A 24483-nucleotide genomic window follows, 5' to 3' on the forward strand; every position below is an offset into this window, starting at 1 on the left:
CTGGGAGATAGTGAAGGACAGGGAAGCCTAGAGTGCTGCAGTCCCTGGAGTCACAAAGAGTTGGACATTACTTAGTGACTCAAAATGAGTTATGCAGCACCAAGTGATTTTGCTCAGTCGTGTCCAACTCTTTGTGACCCCATGGACTGTAGCCTACCAGGCTCCTCTGTCCATGGAATTTTCCAGGCAAGAGTACTGGAGTGGGTTGCCATTTCCTTCTCCAGAGGATCTTCCCGACCCAGGGATCAAACCCAGGTCTCCCACATTGCAGGCAGACGCTTTACCATCTGAGCCACCAAGGAATTTCTTCAGTGACTGAAGAACAACAATTATTGGATACTGCACAAGCAAATAAATTAGCAATGCTTCTTTTCAACAAAACATACCTTTATTACCTTCATGTAAACAAAACACATAATATTTGCCTATGAAAGGCCATATACATGCATACATATGTGTTTTATAGTATATATTAAAATATCTGGTTTATTATGAAAGCATAAAAATGATACAACATATTAGTAAACCAAGCAAATTTAATCCTACAGATACTGATATGAACTAGGAAAGAAATAGAAGTATAAAAGGGTTTAATAGAACTAGAAATAGTTCTATTAAAGCAAAATAGAACTAGAAATATGTCCATCGGAAGGTCTAAGAACCTAAGTTGAACAACCCAAAATAAAATTTTATATGAAATGTAATACAAGTAGTTATTATTCTGGATCAAAGATTTCATTTAATCCAACTGAATACATAACATTGCTAAGAATCATTATAGTAGGAAGGTATAAACGTATAACTTGAACATCAGAAAACTTTAAAACAATCATGATTCTTTTAGAATTTCCCTTTTCTTCAGCGAGGGTAGGTTCTCAGATCTTATTAAGAAGAATAACAGCAAAGAATGAAGCCATTTTCTTGTGGAAGAGAAACACTTCACCAGACAGCAAAATACAGGTACAACTTATAGGCCATTCAGAATGGGAGCAGGGGCTGCTGCCTCCACCTCCCTTATCAACTTCCCTACCCCACCACCCACTTCCCCCAATCCCACTGTATAAAAACCTCCATGGGACACTCATTGAAATTCGATGCTGTTAATTCACTCCACTCTATGTATTTCACAGCTGGTCATTAAGACCTATTAATCAATGATATATAATTCAAGATAGAACAAAAGTTGAATTTTCAGCATCCTATGACACACACTGTGATACTCAATAGTGATTTGAGGAATAGAGATGAGAAATCCCTGCCTTCTAAGTCTGTTCACTCAAGGTTCCTGACTTTTCAAGTGAGAATTAATCCCTTCTAATGCTTAGCACTTACTCTAGCTCTTCTCACAGTGTTATTTATGCTAAGCAATTAGATAAGTATCATGTCAGCCTCTAAATTTCATTAGACTTTGACATTCTAAATATTGTTTGTCAATTTACAAGCTAGATATTTATAAACTATGATCCATTATTTCACAAGTGCTTACTAAGAGTCAGGCACTGCAGTAAGCACTTTATGTGCATCATTTCATTCTATCCATATAAAAACTCCTTATTCTATAGATGAGGAAATTGAGGTATAGGGAGGTTAAGAAACTTTCCAAATAAGGGGGGTGGGCAGGACTCCTACAAAATTCTGTCAGACTCCAAAGTCAGTGCTTTTAAACTACTATTGATACTTACTTTTTAACAATCAATGCTTTTTAAATAATAAGCAATTAATAAATAAGCCTGTTTAGTGTTTTACATGTTTTACACGTTTACATGGTTTAGTGTTTACATGGTACTTGCTTTCTCCGTGTATCTACTATCAACCTGAACAAGTTTGAGTGGGAATAACTTTGCACATTTGATAGATTGAAAACTAGTCAAAGAACTATGAACTGCCTTCCTGCATTCACAGCCTGGCTTGTGCCAGGGTTACCACCGTTAGACTCCTGGGCCTCTATGTAAAACAATGCACCTCAACTCCATGAGGAAGCTGTGAATAAATTGCAGTTTTTCTGACGTTAAAGATTATTTTAAAAACATGAAAACTGCAAGTAAAAGCTTTGCAAAGCGAGCATCTGGAGTGAAAAGAATTGCTTAATTATATAACATATATAATATTCAAATAAAATTTTAATATTTAAAACTTATACCCAATAAGTATATCTGATTTTCAAGTGTAAATTCAGGAAACATCAGTACAAGCAGTGTTCTGAATTTACAAATTTGGAACTTTTATATCAACTCTGTCTTTTGAGTAAGAAAGAGTAATTCAGCAAGATACTGCTATGAATCCATATAAATGAGGAAGCTCTCATACAACTTTTCACTAAAGGATGACCTTGTTCAAAGTTTAAATTAGAAGTTAATATGGTGTTCCTCCTGTTGATTTATCACCACAAACTTTAAGACAAGTATAATATGCCAAAGGCAATTCAGGAATCACACTCCCCTGTGAACAGAAGTGACTCTTAACAAACCTACCTTGTGTAGTAAAGGTAAGAAGGGCACTCCAATCACTCCAGATTCCTAGGCCATCCAATCTCTTGCACCTCACCTGTGCGCCATACGAAGACCCAGGAAGCACACTGTCTACTAGCAGAGACGTAGCTGAGACAATCTCATCAGTCTGTTAAATATCATTTGAAAACATCAGAGCATTAGGTTGATGTGAAACTTTTACCAAAATCGATTACAAGCAGGTCTCTACAAATTTCAAAGAATTAAAATCTTACAGAGTAGTTAGCTGGCCACAGTGGAATTTAACAGAGATCAATAACCCAGTAACACACGTTTGACTGACATTAGTCAATAGTATTTTTAAAAGCCTGTAAGTTCAAGGGAAAAAAATCACAGTGATAATCAGCATATATTTTTAACTGAATGATAATGAATATTGACTTTTCAAACTTTGAGAGGAACAGCTAAACTCAGTGGGAAGCTTCAAGCCTTTGCTGACATCGATAACATACAAGATATTAATAGACAACAATGCACAGAGGGACATCCTTGATCATCCAGTGGTTAAGAACCTGCCTGCAACGCAGGGGACACAGGTCTGATCCTTGGTTGGGGAAATAAGATCCCACATCCCATGGAGCAACTAAACCCACACAGCACAATGAAAGATCCCACGTGACACAGCAAAGATCCTGCGTGCAACAGTTAAGACCTGACGCAGCCAAATAAATAAGTAAATATTTTTTTAAAAGATGATGCACAGGGTAGGCATAGAGCTATAAACCTTCCTAGAGCAATGGGTCACAGAAGGAGGGCATGAATAATTTTAAGAACCCTGGTCTGATGATCAGCTGTGTGGGTTAATTGCTCAGTCGTGTCTGACTCTTTGCAACTCCATGGACTGGAGCCTGCCAGGCTCCTCTGTCCATGGAATTCTCTAGGCAAGAATACTGGAGTGGGTTGCCATTTCATTCTCCATGATGATCAGCTACAGTCAATCAAAATACAGTTTAAAAACCAGAGTGAAAACATCTAAGAGACATAACTTCATAAAACAACCAATGAGGTATTTCAAAATTATTGAATTTCCTGGCCCATTTGACTGTGGGGCAACACAGACTAAAAATGGCAAAAAGCCTCAGCAATACATTAAACAATATCAGATCGCCTATATTTAAAATCCTGAAGTCAAGTGGCATTACGAAGCATCACGATGAACAAACCTAGTAGAGGTGATGGAATTCTAGTTGAGCTGTTTCAAATTCTAAAAGATGCTGCTGTTAAAGTGCTACCTTCAATATGCCAGCAAATTTGGAAAACTCAGCAGTGGCCCCTGCTGGGAAAGGACTGGAAAAGGTCAATTTTCATTCCAATCCTAAAGAAGGGCAATGTCAAGAATGTTCAAACTATTGCACAATTGCACTCATCTCACATGCTAGCAAAGTAATGCTCAAAATTCTCCAAGCCAGGCTTCAACAGTATGTGAACCGTGAACTCCCAGATGTTCAAGCTGGATTCAGAAAGGGCAGAGGAACCAATGATCAAATTGCCAACATCTGTTGGATCATTGAAAAAGCAAGAGAGTTCCAAAAAAAAAAAAAAATCTGCTTTATTGACTATGCCAAAGCCTTTGACTGTGTGGATCACAACAAACTGTGGAAAATTCTTCAAGAGATGGGTATACCAGACCACCCTACCTGCCTCCTGATAAATCTGTATGCAGGTCAAGAAGCAACAGTTAGAACTGGACATGGACAAAAGACTGGTTCCAAATAGGGGAAAGAGTATGTCAAGGCCGTATACTGTCACCCTGCTTATTTAACTTATGTGCAGAGTATATCATGCAAAATGCAGTGCTGGAAGAAACACAAGCGGGAATCAAGATTGCCAGGAGAAATATCAATAACCTCAGATAGGCAGAGGACACCACCCTTATGGCAGAAGGTGAAGAAGAAATAACAAGCCTCTTGGTGAAAGTGAAAGAGAAGAGTGAAAAAGTTGGCTTAAAGCTCAACATTCAGAAAACTAAGATCATGGCATCTGGTCCCATCACTTCATGGCAAATAGATGGGGGAACAGTGGAAACAGTAAGAGGCTTTATTTTGGGGTGCTCCAGATCACTGCAGATGGTGACTGCAGCCATGAAATTAAAAGACACTTGCTCCCTGGAAGAAAAGCTATGACCAACCTAGACAGCATATTGAAAAGGAGAGACATTACGTTGCAGACAAATGTCCATCTAGTCAAACCTGTGGTTTTTCCAGTAGTTATATATGGATGTGAGAGTTGGACTATAAAGAAAGCTAAGTGCCAAAGAATTGATGCTTTTGAACTGTGGTGTTGGAGGAGACTCTTGAGAGTCCCTTGGACTGCAAGGAAATCCAACCAGTCAATCCTGAAGAAAATCAGTCCTGAATATTCATTGGAAGGACTGATGCTGAAGCTGAAACTTCAATACTTTGGCCACCTGATGCAAAGAACTGACTCACTGGAAAAGACCCTGATGCTGGGAAAGATTGAAGGCAGGAAGAGACAAGGATGACAGAGGATGAGATGGTTGGATGGCACCACTGACTTGATGGACATGTATGTGATCAAGCTCCAGGAGTTGATGATGGACAGGGAAGCCTGGCATGCTGTAGTCCATGGGGTCGCAAAGAGTCGTACACAATTGAGCAACTAAATTGCAAGTCTTAGAAAATTAGCCCAGATATAAAAAGACAAGTTTTCACCTCTAAGTTATATAACAGTTTTACAAATTAAAATGCCAAAGTTATGACCCATGAGGCTCTTGACGACTCCTCCTTCTCTCCTACCCCTCCACTACTGCTCTTAACTTCACTCACTGCCCTGACCTCCAACTTCCCATCCCTAAGGTCCTCTAAATCGCTATTTCCTCTATTTAGACCCTAATTTCCCTGCATCACCACCTCCTTCAAATCCCTGCTCAAATATCACTTTCTTAAAGAGATCTTCCCCTCCCTCTAATTAATAATACAACCCATCCTCTACCACTTGCGACTGCAAGCTCCCCTATCCTGTTCTTCTAGTGTATCCTGAGTTCTTGGCACCTAGTGAGTGCACAACACTTTCTGAAAAAAAGATTTGACAGACTATACTATATAAATCCTGGAGAAGGCAATGGCAACCCACTCCAGTACTTTTGCCTGGAGAATCCCACGGATGGAGGAGCCCGGTAGGCTATAGTCCATGGGGTCGCTAAGAGTCGGACACGACTGAGCGACTTCACTTTCACTTTTCACTTTCATGCATTGGAGAAGGAAATGGCAACCCACTCCAGTGTTCTTGCCTGGAGAATCCCAAGGACGGGGGAGCCTGGTGGGCTGCCATCTCTGGGGCTGCACAGAGTCGGACACGACTGACGTGACTTAGCAGCAGCAGCAGCAGCAACTGTATAAATGCATGGAGTGCATGTAAACAAATATATTGAGTAATAAGAAAAAATAAGGATGGCATGTAAAATCAAAAGCCAGAGAAGGTCTTTAAGTGAAAATACTATGATTACGAATTCAGTAGTTCTGTATCTGGACTTCTTGTAGTCATTAGTCGTGTGTGTGTGTATGTGTGTCTGTGTTAACGAGACAGAGAAGGAGAGTGAGGGGGAGAAAAAAGACAATCTAATATACTAAGCTTTTGGAAAAGGAACTTTTTCTGGCAGTAAATTCTAAGAGAAATTTGCCAAGCTTATCAAAATATAACACAGATCCACATGTAAGAGATATTTAGTAACACTGAACAACTTTTCTAAAATCATTTTATAGAAGATGCAGAAATTTTGCGTACATGCTCATTTCTTTTGCTGATCTTGAATGAAAGCTTGAATGTACGATATTGAAGTATGACTGAATCTCCTCAAAAACAGTATACACATTTGATAGACAGAGGCATTCTCTATGGGACTTGGAGGGCATCTCACCTTTTCTTTAATTGCTTCTCAACTTTTCATTTTATTTACTAAAATATACTTACTTTTCTTATATATTTTGTAGAATTCTCTGAATATTGCACTTGATATTGAAGTTGAAATGGTACCAGTGTTGGGCTGGACCACGAAATCTTTAAACTACCAGTGTCTGTGATTTCCATACGCAAACCTAATGGTGGATCAGGCTTCACTTAAGGAAAAAAGAGAACACTTTTAAGTCAAGTTATTTTCATGATAATCATAAAATGAAGTCAAAATGAATTTTAGCATATCCTATTCTTTAACCTAAGGAGTCCTTATCCAAAGGCTAATTACAGAACCAAAATATTCTACTACTGTAACTTACCAAAGCAATCCATGTATTTTTGTTTCCTTCTCCCTACTTGGTAAAAACTATAAATCAGAAAATGATGTTATTTTGACAAATGTGATTCCTGCTATAAAAAAAAAAACGCTGCTTAACTTTATTGAACCTAGATTTTCCCACACTTATTCGAAGCCTCCCTTGATGAAACCCACTGTTTTAGTGAATGACAAGAAGAAAAAGCATTTTGCAGAGCACTACTTGGAAAATACATATAAATTTTGTATGCAATAATCAATGCATATAAGCATGCAGATTCATGTAAATCTGTATGTAAAACAGTAAACATTAATTTTTGAATTCAACAAATCGAGACATACCCACTCAAATAACCCATAGCATACACAATTTACATGCAGTAAACACAACATTAGCAGGACTTGGCTTGTCACCAGAAATGGAGATAGAGTTCTTATCCTAATGGTGTATTTAACTCACCATCTAATTTCTGAGTTTATTTGTCTATGTGTTTTATGTATGCACATGCATTTGTATATATACATTTGTGGAGATTTATGTCTGTGGAGTTTAAAACATACAACAAACTTTAAGTCATCTGTAGAAACAATGCAAACATCTTACAATAAAGAGCTGATTGAACAAATAATAGTTCATACCCTAAAAAGTAATCTATAGTCATTAAAATCATATTAGAGAACAACGTTGAAAAAGTTTAATATTGCTAGTTTTGAAAGTTTATTAAGCAATGTGAAAGTGAAAGTGTTAGTCGCTCAGTCGTGTCTGACTCTTTGTGACCCCATGGACTATACAGTCCATGGAATTCTCCAGGCCAGAATACTGGAGTGGGTAGTCATTCCCTTCTCCAGGGGATCTTCCCAACCCAGGGATCTAACCAGGTCTCCTACACTGCAGATTCTTTACCATCTGAGCCATCTTAATGGGCTTAAAGGGAAGCCCATTAGGCAATGTATTTACTTGAATTCATTAAAATTTGAACAAATAAAAGGATATGTGTAAATATGCATTAAAATAGAAAAAAATGCCAAAATAGTAGAAAATAAATGATGCATTTTTCTTCTGTGTGCATCTCTATGCTTTCAAGATTTTTACGATTAACAAGAGTTACTCATAAACATAGAAATCATCATTACATTGAAATATATACTGACATGTATTTTATTCAAAAAAATAATGGCACATTAATATTTTCCACATTCCATAATTTCAAGAATTCAGTCATAGTTTTTTCCTTTTCCTCAAGTCAAAATTAATGAAGTTTTACTCTCTGTGACATAGTACAAATTTTAGTTACTTTAAAGCAGGAATGGCTAAACCCTAAAGTCTAGAAGTAACAGGTGAAATTCATGACCAAAAAGAGAAAACAAAATAGACACCAAACAGAAGTGAAATCATAAAATTATAAACTATTTTACATTTCTTATATGCATACACATATGCCTTTGTATTAGAAATCTAACAATAAATCTTTCCCTGGATCCCCTAGGTACTCAGTCAGAGACCACACATACTGGCTTCTTTCAGGGGAAAATTCCTCCAAAGAGCTGGCATTACTTACTCTCCATTTTGCATCCCATTTTCCTAACCAACCTATTCTGATCAGGTCTTCCTTCTTGCTAGTCCACTGAAACTACTCTTACCAAGGTTACTACTCTTTGCTGAATCCAGTGTCAATTGTCTGATTCATTTTGCTCCATCTCTCAGCAGTGTCCCAACTGCTTATTCTGTGAGTAGCAGACAAGTAGAAATACTTTGTCCACCTGGTTTCCAGCCGTCACATTCCTTTACTCCTCTTCTCTCTGATTGCCTCAGTCTTTCTTTCACTGGACTCTAAATATGTGACCTCATACAATCCCATAAACATCTGATGCTAGAAACTCCCAAATATATATCTCCCTGAACTCTAGAATCATATATCTAACTACCTACTCAACGTCTCTTTGATTTCTAATAAGCATCTCAAATATAATTCGTCACATACCTAATTATCTCCAATATCCCCATTTGGTAACACTATTCTGCTACTAACCAGGTCCAAGCCTAAGTGTCATCCTTGACTCCTCTCTGTCCTTCACACTCCATACCCAATCCACTTCAGTCTGCACCATCTCCTGAAAAGTGAAAGTGAAAGTCACTCAGTCGTGTACGACTCTTTGCAACCTCATGGATTATACAGTCCATGGAATTCTCCAGGCCACAATACTGGAGTGGCTAGCCTTTCCCTTCTCCAGGGGATCTTCCCAACCCAGGGATTGAACCCAGGTCTCCCACATTGCAGGCGGATTCTTTACCAGCTTAGCCACAAGGGAAGACCAAGAATACTGGAGTGGGTAGCCTACCCCTTCTCCAGTGGATCCTCCCAACCCAGTAATTGAACTGGGGTCTCCTGCATTGCAGGTAGATTCTTTACCAACTGAGTATGAGGGAAACACCATCTCCTAATAGATCCCAAGCCTGAACATTTCTTTACTTCACTACAGCAACCCCAAGCCAACTGGACAACTCTAGCAGCTGCCTATCTGACTCCTCTTCCATTCTTGCAAGTATCCTTTTTCCCTTCCCCATCAATTTATTTCTTCAATAGAGCATACATTTTAAATATGTGTATGAGCACGCATGTGTGCGTGTGTGTGCCCACACACACACACATACCCACATGTCTGATCACATCACTCTCCTGGTACAAAAGCTTACACTGCAATTAGAATAAAATCCAAACTTTGTAACCATAGCCTGTGGTATGATCTGAATGCAGATGACTCTCTAACCACATCTCTGAATGTTCTCCTACCTTAATTACTCCAAGCAAAAGGCTCTTGTCTTTGGTTCTTCCAAATTCTGAGCTCATTCTATCCCAGGAATTTTGTGAGTGCTGTTCTTACTGTTTAGAGCACCTTTTGTTCTGGATTTTTGCATAGTTATCTCTTTTTTTTTAAGTTTAAAATGCTATTTCCTAAAAGAGGACTTCCATAGCTGAAATAATAGACTCCTACACCTGATAGTCTCTATCGTACAATTTGTCTTATTTTATTTCTTTCAATTTTGGGATCTTAATCACATATACCCAAATACAAAAAAGATTTTTTTCCCAAAAATTATCTGAAATAAGACAAAATTTTTAAAGTTTCTTATAAAGTCTATCACAACACCTTGTCTTAACTACTTTATTTTTAAAAACAATTTAATTCAATGTTGGCTCTAAATACTTCTTAAAAATCACTTGATAGAACTGGTTTTAAAAAGAGAAGATAATGACATTTTATAGATTTTTTTGTTTTTTCCCTATGGTATAACATCATGACTGAATTGCTTGGATATCATAGTAATCACGTGGAAATCACAAATATATCCCTAAAAGACAAGTTATTTAAAAGTCCTAATGTTAAATATGACATCATAGGTAGATTCAAAAAATGCTATACCCTTAGTACTTAAAAAGAAGTGAGGATGAAGTTGTAAGGAATATGGTGTCAGATGTCTGAAAAAGTGGTTCCAGTGATGGCAAAAACAATGATGCAGAGAAGCACATAAAGAATTTGCAATAATTATTTCAGGAAATGTAAAACAGTAACACTATTAAATTATGTATCATATGTAACATAATTTAACACATACACACAAAACTGAGTTAATAAATTAATAATTTAGCATTCATCTATATTATTCACATTGAATAATGTAATTGAATACACTGAATATTTATAATTATATATTCAAGCTGATGAAAGAAATCTGGGGAATCTTTGCACTAATAATGTGGGCACTTGTCTATTATATAAGTTTTTCTTCTAATCAGATTTGTACAGCCAATTAGTTTGCTTATGTTTATATTGTTTTTCTCTGCCCAGTATTGTCTACCCCTGCTCTGTGAGGCAGGAACTTTGTCTCACTCACCATTGTTTCCCCCAGCTCCTAGATCAGTGACTGATACCCACGAGTCTCTAAAAAATATTTATTGAAGGCATAAAGTCAGGTAAAAAAGAGCTTTTAATTATTTTCAGAAATAGTTATCTGAGATGTGAAAAAGTCATAAACAAAACATATCCATTAGACTGACCTAGGATTTAAAGAAATCAAACTATTTTCAAAATGAATTTGTTACAATTGTAGAAATATCTATACTGTTGTTAAATCGTTCTAGAAGCTGCTTTTAATACCCCTTAGGACTACATTTATCATCATTACAGTGTCAGTCAAAGTGAGATAAGCTAATGAAACATCTTGTAAACAATTTTCAGCCTGTTTGAATGACTGATGTTTAAAGATATTATCTTTCTTAGGCACAACTTACCAACATTAATGGGCTGAGCTGACATTGGAGGTGAGTGAAAAACTGCTCCACCAGATGTGATTTTCAAATACATAAGAAGGGTGTTATTGAGCTTGGCTGTTGGCACAGGCACACGACATTCACAACATTCATGAACACTGCAGTTGCACTGAACAACCTGAAAACTGTCTTTCTGGGGGAGCAGAGGTGACTCTTCTAACACGTCAAGCCTATATGAGAAAAGAAGAGCTACGTATTAACATAGATGTGAAAGCACTAGATATGTTTAAAATGGAGGACACAAAATCCAAACTGAGGTAAACTGTTCTGCACACCCAGCTTATAGAGCTTCTGGGGGGAAAGCTACATTATAGCAGAAACAGAAAGATAAGGGTTAAAGCAAGTTAGCAATCAGTGTAAGTTAGAATCAATAAAGCAAGTTAGAAATAATATAAGCAAGAAGACAATGAGGCAACAGTGAAGTACTGAAAGAAAAATCGTGATTTTTAAATCCTATATTCAATAAAAATATCTGTCAAAATAAACATGTAATAAAGGCTTTTTACAGACACACCAAAATGGAAAGAATTTATCATCAATCAAAGTTGCAAAAACTTCCTTTAGAAAAAAAAAATGCTGAAGGAAGTCCTTCAGACAAAAAGAAAATGATAGCAAATAGAAGTCTGGTTCCACACAAGGAAATGAAATTTAACTTAAAGGATAAATATTTATTGACTAATTAAACAAAAATAATAACCATAAAGTGTGGGGTTTATAACATAGGTAGAAATAAAATGTATGACATTAATACCAAACTTGGGGAAAGGGGAGACGTGTATATATACAGCTATAAATTTCTTCCACTATACATGTAGTGGTGAAATGTCAGTTGGAGGTATAACATCAGTTCGGCTATATTAAGTTAAAGACCTATATTCTAAATCCTAAAGCCACCACTAAAATAATAAAACAAGAAGTCACAATAAGCTACAATAATCAAGCCAAAGGAGTACGAACATAAAGAGAAAAAAAATAGATTAATGGACAGAAGAAACCAACACCTATATGGACAATCAATTTTCTACAAAGGTGCAAAAGCAATTCTGTGGAGAAAGAGTAATCTTTTCAATAAATTGTGCTGAAACAGTGGGATATCTATACGCCCCCCTCCACACAAAAATTCAACTTTAATCCACACCTCACATAAAATTCAAATATTAATTCAAAATAGATCATTAATCTAAATGCAGAATTTAAAGCTATGAATCAGAAGAAACTTTGGGAAAAAAATTTGTGACCTTGTTTTAAATAATAATTTCTTAGATGCAACACAAAAGCACGAGTCACAAAATTACAAATTGATCATTTGATTTTTATCAATATTAAAAACTTCTGTTCTTCAAAAGATACTATGAAAGATAAAAAGATAACAAAAGGGTCAATCAAAAAATGGGCAGAAGATCTAAACAGACATTTCTCCAATGAAAACATACACATGGCCAAAAAACATATGAAAAGGTGTTCAACATCATTAATTATTAAAGAAATGCAATGTATTTGATTAAGATATTGGTTACATAGGTGAACATACTTCCCAAAATTCATCAACCTTATATTTAAGGTGCATTTTATTATATGCAAAATTTACCTTAAAATAAAAATACTGTGCCAAAAAAGTGTTTTTGAAAATTTCAAAATGCTATACACTCATAAAATTCCATTTTGAATTGAAGGTAGAATGACTTAGTACTTTCAACTTCACCTAAACCTTTAAACAATTCCAATAAAATGTGATTTTTAAAAATATCGCACCATGACTTTTATGTGTTTTTCAAATATTAAAAGTTTTTATCAAAAGAGTATGGAACAAATTAAATAAATTGCAGTATTTTATGTCAGAAATATGCTTGCAGCTTGTATTGTGTTTTGACTGAAAAACTTCCAAATTTTAAGGCAAAAAAGAACTGAACAGAAAACATATTCCCCACCAATATTTTTAAGAGGAAATTCTGGTGATTTTTTTCTTTTGTAAAATAAAAAGTTAGAATTATACTCTTACTTTAGATGGTCTCACCAATGCCATTTTTTTCTAAATACAGTGGATATTTATATAGGGCTGATTCCTAAAGAGATTAACTCTCTGGTTTCTCTACCACTTCACTGCTGTGTTCTATTTAATCAATCTCATTTTCATTTACTTTATAATTTCAGTATACACAAAAATATGCATAATATATATTTATAATGATGATATATAATGATTATGTATTATAGAATACATGTACTATACAATATATATCATAGTATTTCATAATTTATAGGGTTTTTAGTAAAAATCTCCACACAGTAATTTCCCAAATCATTCCAACAAATAATCCCATCATGAAACTCAGGGGTGAGGAAACTGTATCCCACAAGCCAAATACAATTGCTTTTGTACAGCCTATGAGCTAAGAAGCATTTCTTACATTATCTACTGGTTTAAAAAAAGAAGGAAGAATATCCCACAATCATGGAAATTATATAAAATTCACATTTAAGTGTCCATAAACACAGTCATGCTCATTCATTTACTAATTCATTCATTAGTAACTATGACCACAAGGTTGTGATACAGAGAGAACGGAGAGTAAAGCCTAAAATATTTATTATCTTCACCTTTAAAAAAAAAGATTTTCTATCCCAGCTATAGGCCAAAAACATTTCGTACTCCCTACTGCTAACTACCAGTATACCAGACCACCTGACCTGTCTCTTGAGAAATCTGTATGCAGGTCAGGAAGCAACAGTTAGAACTGGACATGGAACAACAGACTGGTTCCAAATAGGGAAAGGAGTACATCAAGGCTGTATATTGTCACCCTGTTTATTTAACTTATATGCAGAGTACATCATGAGACATGCGGGGCTGGATGAGGCACAAGCTGGAATCAAGATTGTCAGGAGAAATATCAGTAACCTCAGATATGCAGATGATACCACCCTTATGGCAGAAAGTGAAGAAGAACTAAAGAGCCTCGTGATGAAAGTGAAAGAGGAGAGTGAATAAGTTGGCTTAAAACTCAACATTCAGAAAATGAAGATCATGGCATCTGGTCCCATCACTTCATGGGAAATAGATGGGGAAACAGTAGAAACAGTGATAGACTTTATTTTGGGGGACTCCAAAATCACTGCAGATGGTGATTGCAGCCATGAAGTTAAAAGATGCTTACTCCTTGGAAAAAAATTTTGACCTACCTAGACATCATATTAAAAATCAGAGACATTAGTTTGCCAACAAAGGTCTGTCTAGTCAAGGCTATGGTTCTTCCAGTGGTTATGTATGGATGTGAGAGTTGGACTATATAGAAAGCTGAGCACTGAAGAACTGATGCTTTTGAACTGTGGTGTTGGAGAAGACTCTTGAGAATCCCTTGGACTGTAAGGAGATCCAACAGTCCATCCTAAAGGAAATCAGTCCTGAATATTCATTGGAAGGACTGATGTTGAAGCTGAATTCCAATTCTTTGACCACCTGATTCATTTGAAAAGACCCTGATGCTGGGAAAGATTGAAGGCGGGAGGAGAAGGGGATGGCAGAGAATGAGATGGTTGAATGGCATCACTGACTCAATGGACATTAGTTTGAGTAAATTTCAGGAGCTGGTGATGGACAGGAAAGCCTGGCGTGCTGCAGTCCATGGGGTCACAAAGAGTCAGACTTGACTTGGGCGACTGAACTGAACTGGTGACTACTTGATGAAAAAAGGACACAAAAATATAGAAACCACATTAAATATACCATCAAATTTCACTATTTAGCATATCTATAATGCACACAAAACATCTTGAGGATCACTATCTACTTCAATTTTTCAAACCACTTTGCTGCTGCTGCTGCTGCTGCTAAGTCACTTCAGTTGTGTCTGACCCCATAGACAGCAGCCCACCAGGCTCCCCCATCCCTGGGATTCTCCAGGCAAGAACACTGGAGCGGGTTGCCATTTCCTTCTCCAATGCATGAAAAGTGAAAAGTGAAAGTGAAGTCGCTCAGTCGTGTCCGACTCTTAGTGACCCCATGGACTGCAGCCCACCAGGCTCCTCAGACTCCTCCATCCATGGGATTTTCCAAGCAAGAGTACTGGAGTGGGGTGCCATTGCCTTCTCCGTCAAACCACTTTATGAGGGAACTAATATTACCTATTTTACAAGTAAAAAACTGAGGCTCAAGGAGAACATGGACTGGAATTCATCTCAAGTCTCATGCTTCCATGTTCAGTACTCAATTCATTACATCCAAGATGCCTTATGATCACAAGGTAAGTTCACTGTTACCATTATCATTTTACTTAAGGGATTAGCAAAGATTTTAATGGCCACAACCAAAGAATAATTATAATCTGAATTGTTAATATTTCAAAAATTCAGAAAATTAGAAAATTATAGAATTATTTTGAATTATTTTTTCCTTGAGGAAAACACTAGATATTTCTCACATTTATTAGAGCAGTTTTTCCAAGTTTGTGCGAAACCTGGACTATACAGCCTTGTTACTTGTCAAAGTAAGCATAACAACTTCTTTTATCTTCCAAAAGATTTTCTAAAGTTTTAAGTATTTACATACATCAAATGATACTTCAGGGACTTCCCTGGTGGTCCAGTGGTTAAGAATACACCTGCCAATGTACGGGTCATGGGTTCAATCCCTGATCTGGGAAGATTCTACATCCCATGGGGCAACTCAGCCTGTGTGCCACAGCTACTGAAGCCCTCATGCTCGGGAGCCCATGATCTACAACAAGAGAAGCCTCCACTCACCACAACTAGAGAAAGCCCACACTTAGCAGCAAAGACCCAGTACAGCCAAAAATAAAATAAATAAATAAATAAAATTATTTCAAAGAAGAAAACAGAGTTTTAAAAGGTACTTCAAAATTTTGATAATATCAAAGTAGTGTAAATTATCAAAATTTCAAAGTAGTGTAAATCAAAATGGTGATCAAAATTTTAAAATAAGAAAGCAATACATTGGCTTAAAATAATCAAAACTTAAGAATTTCTGACATTCTTGAAAAATGTTTATTCAGCAAAATATTTTATGCATTTGCCAGTACTCACACACATAAATTTAGTACCACTATTTATTTAATCCCTCTATATATGAGGACTGCAAGGAGATCCAACCAGTCCATTCTGAAGGAGATCAGCCCTGGGTGATCTTTGGAAGGACTGATGCTAAAGCTGAAACTCCAGTACTTTGGCCACCTCATGCGAAGAGTTGACTCATTGGAAACGACTCTGTTGCTGGGAGGGATTAGGGGCAGGAGGAGAAGGGGACGACAGAGGATGAGATGGCTGGATGGCATCACTGACTCGATGGACGTGAGTCTGAGTGAACTCCGGGAGTTGGTGATGGACAGGGAGGCCTGGTGTGCTGCGATTCATGGGGTTGCAAAGAGTTGGACACGACTGAGCAACTGAACTGAACTGATACTTGCAAGCGAAAATAATAAAAAAAAAGTTGTCAAATAATTTTAAATTTGGTTTCTTTGCAAATTTCACAATTCAGGCAATATTTCTACTCAGAAGCTAGGTATATAATTAGTACTGAAATTTCATCTTTTAGTCACAGTGGTTTATAGAAAGCACATTCTATCCTCTGACCTTTGGTCATGTTACTTATTTCCCCCAAAAATTTTCTATCAATATTTTAAAACTTCTCTAAGAGAGATCTACACTAAATTATTATAGGAGTAACACCAAATGAGTGTTCTTTACTGTGACATAAACTGAGAGCAAAACATAGTTTGTGAACCATTAAATAACTGGAAAATTTAGCATTAGTTTTGTGAATAATTTAATCAAGTCACATTTTAAATCTCAGACTGGTAACCTATACAAATGTTACTCCCAAAAGTCTACTTTACCCATCAAAAGGAATTTCAAAAAATAGGTTAGCATCCCAGACTAGTTTCATCATAAAAATCACCTGGCACCTTTTAAAACTACATTCCTGGACGCTCCATGGAATTCAGTATATCTGGGGCCAAGGAATCTGTTTTTAGTAAGTGTCATAGACCAGAGGTTCTCATAGTATGGTTCCCAAGCCAATAAGATTAGCATCATCTGGAACTTGATAGAAATGCAAACCCAGCCCAGACCTCATGAATTAGGTCCAGGTGAGAAGCTGACAAATTTCATCAAGGAGACAAATTTAAGAAGCATTCTGTATAACACAAAGCACTTGTCAGTTGTACGATATTACCAAACAAATGGAAAATCAACAAGAAGGAGATGAAGGAAGAAAAAAAGAAAAAAGAAATAAAAAAGGAATACAAACAAAAGCAAAGGGACCTAAATATATGTCAAGTTAACAACATAACCACGTGAAGTGGAAGGGGAGGGGATACCCTAGTTAACTGCACAGAATCTCGATCATGCAACCTTCAGCATTAGCAAAGGCAAGGTGAGTCAACACAGACACTGCACTCTAGTCACTGTACGCTGGACTCTTTGTTTTCTACAGCAGTATGGCTTAGCTATTCCAAAATTACTTGTGTGTATTTTAGGACTAAGCAACTAGATAACGTGTTGTTGGAAAGGGAAGCAAGATTTCTCACTTCTAGAAAAAGGTGTTTGTTGTTGCTCAGTCACTAAGTTATGTCCAACTCTTTGTGACCCCATGGACTGCAGCACACCAGGCTCCTCTGTCCTTCACTATCTCCTGGAGTTTGTTTAAGCTCATGTCCATTAAGTTGGTGATGCCATCTAACCATCCCATCTTCTGTTGCCCACCTTCTCTGCCTGCCCTCAATCTTTTCCAGCCTAAGAGTATTTTCCAATGAGTTGGCTCTTCACATCAGATGGCCAAAGTATTGGAGCTTCAGTTTCAGCATCAGTCCTTCCAGTGAGTATTCAGGGTTGATTTCCTTTAGGATTGACTGGTTTGACCTCCTTGCTGTCCAAGGGACTCTCAAGAGCTTCTCCAGCAACACAATTCAAAGGCATCAATTCTTCAGCACTCAGCCTTGTTTATGGTCCAACTCTCACATCCATCCATGATTACTGGAAAAATCATAGCTTTGACTATCTGGACCTTTGTTGGCAAAGTGATGTCTTTGTCTTTTAATATGCTGTTTAGGTTTGTCATGGCTTTCCTTCCAAGGAGCAAGTGTCTTTAATTTCATGACTGAAGTCACTATTGTTACAAGAAAAGAAAAGCACTGCTAGAATAGATCCTGCAGTTTTGAACTAGAACAAGAGATACTAGTATGAACTCACGCTTTTTTGTTATGTATATACAGAGAGATACAAAAATATAGATTTCTGAGTATTATGTGTATTATGCACATTGTGTGTGTACTGTGTGTATGCATACATATAACAAACTCTGTAACTAAGGGGGCCTAGAAACAATGCCACTCAAGGAACAGTGAGCATTTAGCCCCCAGACACCACTTTGTGAACATCATTCTCCAACAAAATGGAATCAGGGCTCCTTGGAGAAATGGCCGATTCCAGTGTCAGAGCAGGAAAAGCATAAAATCAACCTGAAATTTCTTGTAGTGTTAGAAAGTAAGGAGTCCTATTTAAAAAAAAAAAAAAAGATAGATGGAAAACATCAAAAGGACACAGAAGCCAGTTTAAATAAGCCCCAACTCGGCAAATGTTGGACAGTATGATCAAAAAAATAAATAATAATAGTAACTGAATAGCTCATAAAATAAAATAATAATTTGTATAGCTCATCAAATAAAATAATAATCTGTGAGTCCATCTTGATGGGAAAGAAGGAAGGAAAAGGAGAAGGGGAAGGAAAGAAAAAAAGGTAAGAGCAAAAGAATGGAAAGTACTTCTAACAGAGCCTAGCATTGTGGCTTGCATACAGCTTCTTGATTAAATAACACTATGTGTAAAGAAACACTATGCCCAAAGAAAGGCAATGCCAAAGAAGGCTCAAACTACCGCACAATTGCACTCATCGCACACACTAGTAAAGTAATGCTCAAAATTCTCCAAGCCAGGCTTCAGCAATACGTGAACCGTGAACTTCCTGATGTTCAAGCTGGTTTTAGAAAAGGCAGAGGAACCAGAGATCAAATTGCCAACATCCGCTGGATCATAGAAAAACAAGAGAGTTCCAGAAAAACATCTATTTCTGCTTTATTGACTATGCCAAAGCCTTTGACTGTGTGGATCACAATAAACTGTGGAAAATTCTTCAAGAGATGGGAATACCAGACCACCTGATCTGCCTCTTGAGAAATTTGTATGCAGGTCAGGAAGCAACAGTTAGAACTGGACATAGAACAACAGACTGGTTCCAAATAGGAAAAGGAGTTCATCAAGGCTGTATATTGTCACCCTGTTTATTTAACTTCTATGCAGAGTACATCATGAGAAACGCTGCACTGGAAGAAACACAAGCTGGAATCAAGATTGCCGGGAGAAATATCAATAATCTCAGATATGCAGATGACACCACCCTTATGGCAGAAAATGAAGAGGAACTCAAAAGCCTCTTGATGAAAGTGAAAGTGGAGAGTGAAAAAGTTGGATTAAAGCTCAACATTCAGAAAATGAAGATCATGGCATCTGGTCCCACCACTTCACAGGAAATAGATGGGGAAACAGTGGAAACAGTGTCAGACTTTATTTTTCTGGGCTCCAAAATCACTACAGATGGTGACTGCAGCCATGAAATTAAAAGACGCTTACTCCTTGGAAGGCAAGTTATGACCAACCTAGATAGCATGTTCAAAAGCAGAGACATTACTTTGCCAACAAACATTCGTCTAATCAAGGCTATGGCTTTTCCTGTGGTCATGTATGGATGTGAGAGTTGGACTGTGAAGAAGGCTGAGCGCCAAAGAATTGATGCTTTTGAACTGTGGTGTTGGAGAAGACTCTTGAGAGTCCCTTGGACTGCAAGGAGATCCAACCAGTTCATTCTGATGGAGATCAGCCCTGGTATTTTTTTGAAAGGACTGATGCTAAAGCTGAAACTCCAGTACTTTGCCCACCTCATGTGAAGAGTTGACTCATTGGAAAAGACCCTGATGCTGGGAGGGATTGGGGGCAGGCGGAGAAGGGGATGACAGAGGATGAGATGGCTGGATGGCATCACTGACTCGATGGACGTGAGTCTGAGTGAACTCCGGGAGTTGGTGATGGACAGGGAGGCCTGGCGTACTGCGATTCATGGGGTCGCAAAGAGTCGGACATGACTGAGCGACTGATCTGATCTGATGTCTAAAATTTCTCAATTAACACTGAGCACACTTGTTTACTTTACAAATAACACATCTTTCTTCTCTCAAAATTTTAGCTGGTTCTTTTTTATACTGTCAATTTCTCTTATTATATTCATATTTTCTTTATATCCTTGAGTACATGGAGGATATTAATACTAATCATCTGCTGGTTCTATCATCTCAGCCATTTCTGAGTCTGCATCTATTGTCTATTTTTTTATTTTTCTCTGGGTTATGGTTTACTTTTTCCTGTCCTTCATATATGCAGAATTTTTCACAGGATGCCAGACATGGTGAATATTACATTTTTGAGTATTGGATCATGCTGTTTTTTCTTAGAGAATGTTGAATTTTGTTCTGGCAATTGGTTATTTGGGTGACTTAAGTGTGAACATTTTAAGCTCTTTAGGGGGAAGTGTAGATCAGCCTTGACGCTAGGGCTAATCTGGCCACACTTATTTTAAACTTTTTATTTTGGGTATTGGGGGATAGACTATTAATAATGTTGTGATAGTTTCAGATGAATAGTGAAGGGACTCAGTCATACAAAGACATGTATCAATTCTCCCCCAAATTGGCTTCTCATCCAGGCTGGCTGGACCCATTTTAAAGTGTGGATATTATGGGGTTTCTGCTGGTATTCAACAGTTCAGTAGCTCAGTCATGTCCCACTCTTTGCAAACCCTACGGACTGCATCATGCCATCCTTCCCTGTCCATCACCAACTCCCTTGAACTTGCTCTAACTCATGTCCATCGAGTCAGTGATGCCATCCAACCATCTCAACCTCTGTCATCCCTTTCTCCTCCTGCCTTCAATCTTTCCCAGCATCAGGGTCTTTTCCAGTGAGTCAGTTCTTCACATCAGGTAGCCAAAGTATTGGAGTTTCAGCTTCAACATCTCTCCTTCCAATGAATATTCAGGATTCATTTCCTTTAGGATTGACTGGTTGGATTTCCTTGCAGTCCAAGGGACTCTCAAGAGTCTCCTCCAACATCACAGTTCAAGAGCATCAGTTCTTCAGCACTCAGCTTTCTTTATGGTCCAGATCTCACATCCGTACATGACTACTGGAAAAACCATAGCTTTGACTAGACAGACCTTTGTCAGCAAAGTAATGTCTCTTTTTAATATGCTGTCTAGGTTGGTCATAGCTTTTCTTCCAAGGAAAAAGCATCTTTTAATTTCATGGCCACAGTTACCATCTGCAGTGATTTTGGAGCCTAAGAAAATAAAGTTTGTCACTGTTTCCATTGCTTCCCCGGAGAAGGCAATGGCACCCCACTCCAGTACTCTTGCCTGGAAAATCCCATGGATGGAGGAGCCTGGTAGGCTGCAGTCCTTGAGTTTGATAAGAGTTGGACACGACTGAGTGACTTCACTTTCCCTTTTCACTTTCAGGCATTGGAGAAGGAGATGGCAACCCACTCCAGTGTTCTTGCCTGGAGAATCCCAGGGACAGGGGAGCTTGCTGGGAGGCCATCTATGGGTTCGCACAGAGTCGGACACGACTGAAGTGACTTAGCAGCTTAGCAGCAGCCATTGCTTCCCCATCAATTTGCTGTGAAGTGATGCAACCAGATGCCATGACCTTGGCTTTTTGAATGTTGAGATTTAAACCAACTTTTTCACTCTCTTCTTTCACTTTCATCAAGAGGTTCTTTGGTTCTTCTTCACTTTCTGTCATAAGGGTGGTGTCATTTGTGTATCTGGGGTTATTGATATTTCTCCTAGCAATCTTGATTCCAGCTTGTGCTTCATCCAGCCTGGCATTTCTCATGATGTACTCTGCATATGAGGTAAATAAACAGGGTGACAATATACAGCCTTGACATACTCCTTTCCAAATTTGGAACCAGTCTGTTGTTCCATGTCTGGGTCTAACTGTTATTTCTTGACCTGCATACAGATTTCTCAGGAGGCAGGTAAGGTGGTCTGGTATTCCCATCTTTTGAAGAATTTGCCAGTTTGCTGTGATCTACACAAAGACTTTAGTGTGATCAATGAAGCAGAAGTAGATATTTTTCTGGAACTCACTTGCTTTTTCAATGATCCAACAGATATTGGCAATTTGATCTCTGGTTCCTCTGCCTTTTCTAAGTCCAGCTTGAACATCTGGAAGTTCATGGTTCACATATTGTTGAAGCATGACTTGGAGAATTTTGAGCATTACTTTGCTAGCATGTGAGATGAGTGCAATTGTGCGATAGTTTAAACATTCTTTGGCATTGCCCTTCTTTGGGATTGGAATGAAAACTGACCTTTTCCAGTCCTGTGGCCACTGCTGAGTTTTCCAAATTGGCTGACATATTAAGTGCATCACTTTCACAGCATCATCTTTTAGGATTTGAAATTGCTCAACTGGAATTTCATCACCTCCACTAGCTTTGTGTATAGTGATTCTTCCTAAGGCCCATTTGACTTCACATTCCAGGATGTCTGGCTCGAGGTGAGTGATCACACCATCATGGTTATCTGGGTCATGAAGATCTTTTTTGTATAGTTCTTCTGTGTATTCTTGACACCTCTTCTTAATATCTTCTGCTTCTGTTAGGTCCATACCATTTCTGTCCTTTATTGTGCCCATCTTTGCATGAAATGTTCCCTTGGTATCTCTAATTTTCTTGAAGAGATCTCTAGTCTTTCCCATTCTATTGTTTTCCTCTATTTCTTTGCATTGATCACAGAGGAAGGCATTCTTATTTCTTCTTGCTATTCTTTGAGACCCTGCATTCAAGTGGGTATATCTTTCCTTTTCTCCTTTGCCTTTCAACAAGGACTCTCCAAACCTCTTTATAAGAAACTAATTATTCCTGGCCCTGTGTGACTTCTGGGAATTCCTTAGCTTACAGTTCTACTGACTTCTTTTTCAAGAAGTTTTCTTTCCCAAGATCATGGATGGACTGGTATTTAGACAAAGAATCAAGGCAACCCCGATGCTAATTCCCAAAGAAAGGCAATCCCAAAGAATGCTCATACTATTGCGCAATTGCACTCATCTCACATGCTATTAAAGTAATGCTCAAAATTCTTCAAGCCAGGCTTCAACAATAAGTGAACCATGAACTTCCAGATGCTCAAGTTGGTTTTAGAAAAGGCAGAGGACCAGAGATCAAATTGCCAACACCCATTGGATTATCAAAAAAGCAAGAGAGTTCCAGAAAAACATCTATTTCTACTTTATTGACTATGCCTAAGCCATTGACTGTGTGGATCACCACAAACTGTGGAAAATTCTGAAAGAGATGAGCATACCAGATCACCTGACCTGCCTCTTGAGAAATCTGTATACAGGTCAGGAAGCAACAGTTAGAACTGGACATGGAACAACAGACTGGTTCCAAACAGGGAAAGGAGTACATCAAGGCTGTATATTGTCACCCTGCTTAATTAACTTATATGCAGAGTACATCATGAGAAACACTGGGCTGGATGAAGCACAAGCTGGAATCAAGATTGCCCAAAGAAATATCAATAACCTCAGATATGCAGATGACACCACTCTTATGGCAGAAAGTGAAGAAAAACTAAAGAGCCTCTTGATGTAAGTGAAAGAGGAGAGTGAAACAGTTGGATTAAAGCTCAACATTCAGAAAATTAAGATCATGGCATCTGGTCCCATCACTTCATGGCAAATAGCTGGGGAAACAGTAAGAGACTTTATTTTTTTAGGTTCCAAAATCACTGCAGATGGTGACTACAGCCATGAAGTTAAAAGATGCTTACTCCTTGGAAGAAAGGTTATGAGCAACCTAGACAGCATAGTAAAAAGCAGAGACATTACTTTGCCAACAGAGGTCTGTCTAGTCAAGGCTATGGTTTTTCCAGTGGTCATGTATGGATGTGAGAGTTGGACTATAAAGAAAGCTGAGTGATGAAGAATTGATGCTTTGGAGAAGACTCTTGAGAGTCCCTTGGACCGCAAGGAGACCCAACAGTCCATCCTAAAGGAAATCAGTCCTGAATGTTCATTGGAAGGACTGATATTGAACCTGAAACTCCAATACTTAGGCCACCTAATGAGAAGAACTGACTCATTTAAAAAGACTCTGATGCTAGGAAAGATTGAAGGCAGGAGGAGAAGGGGACGACAGAGGATGAGATGGTTGGATGGCATCACTGACTCAGTGGACATGAGTTTGAGTAAACTCTGGGAGTTGGTGATGGACAGGGAGGCCTGGCGTGCTGCAGTCCCTGGGTTGCAAAGAGTCATACTTGACTGAGCGACTGAACTGAACTGT

The 24483-nt window shown here is 37.9% G+C and overlaps 1 protein-coding gene across 5 annotated transcripts in view; it reads right to left on the reverse strand.

Moving 5' to 3' along the window:
- LEPR (leptin receptor) overlaps positions 1–24483 on the reverse strand; it is a 94070-nt gene that overhangs the window by 35036 nt on the left and 34551 nt on the right. For all 5 annotated transcript variants that reach the window (XM_027537000.1, XM_027537001.1, XM_027537004.1 and 2 more), the window contains 3 exons: positions 11028–11236; positions 6438–6583; positions 2472–2616 (listed from right to left, as the gene is read on the reverse strand). In XM_027537000.1, the coding sequence (XP_027392801.1) occupies positions 2472–2616; positions 6438–6583; positions 11028–11236 (500 nt within the window). The remainder of the gene's footprint in view (positions 1–2471; positions 2617–6437; positions 6584–11027; positions 11237–24483) is intronic.

The sequence above is a fragment of the Bos indicus x Bos taurus genome, chromosome 3 (assembly GCF_003369695.1).
Source record: "Bos indicus x Bos taurus breed Angus x Brahman F1 hybrid chromosome 3, Bos_hybrid_MaternalHap_v2.0, whole genome shotgun sequence".
Lineage (NCBI taxonomy): Eukaryota > Metazoa > Chordata > Mammalia > Artiodactyla > Bovidae > Bos > Bos indicus x Bos taurus.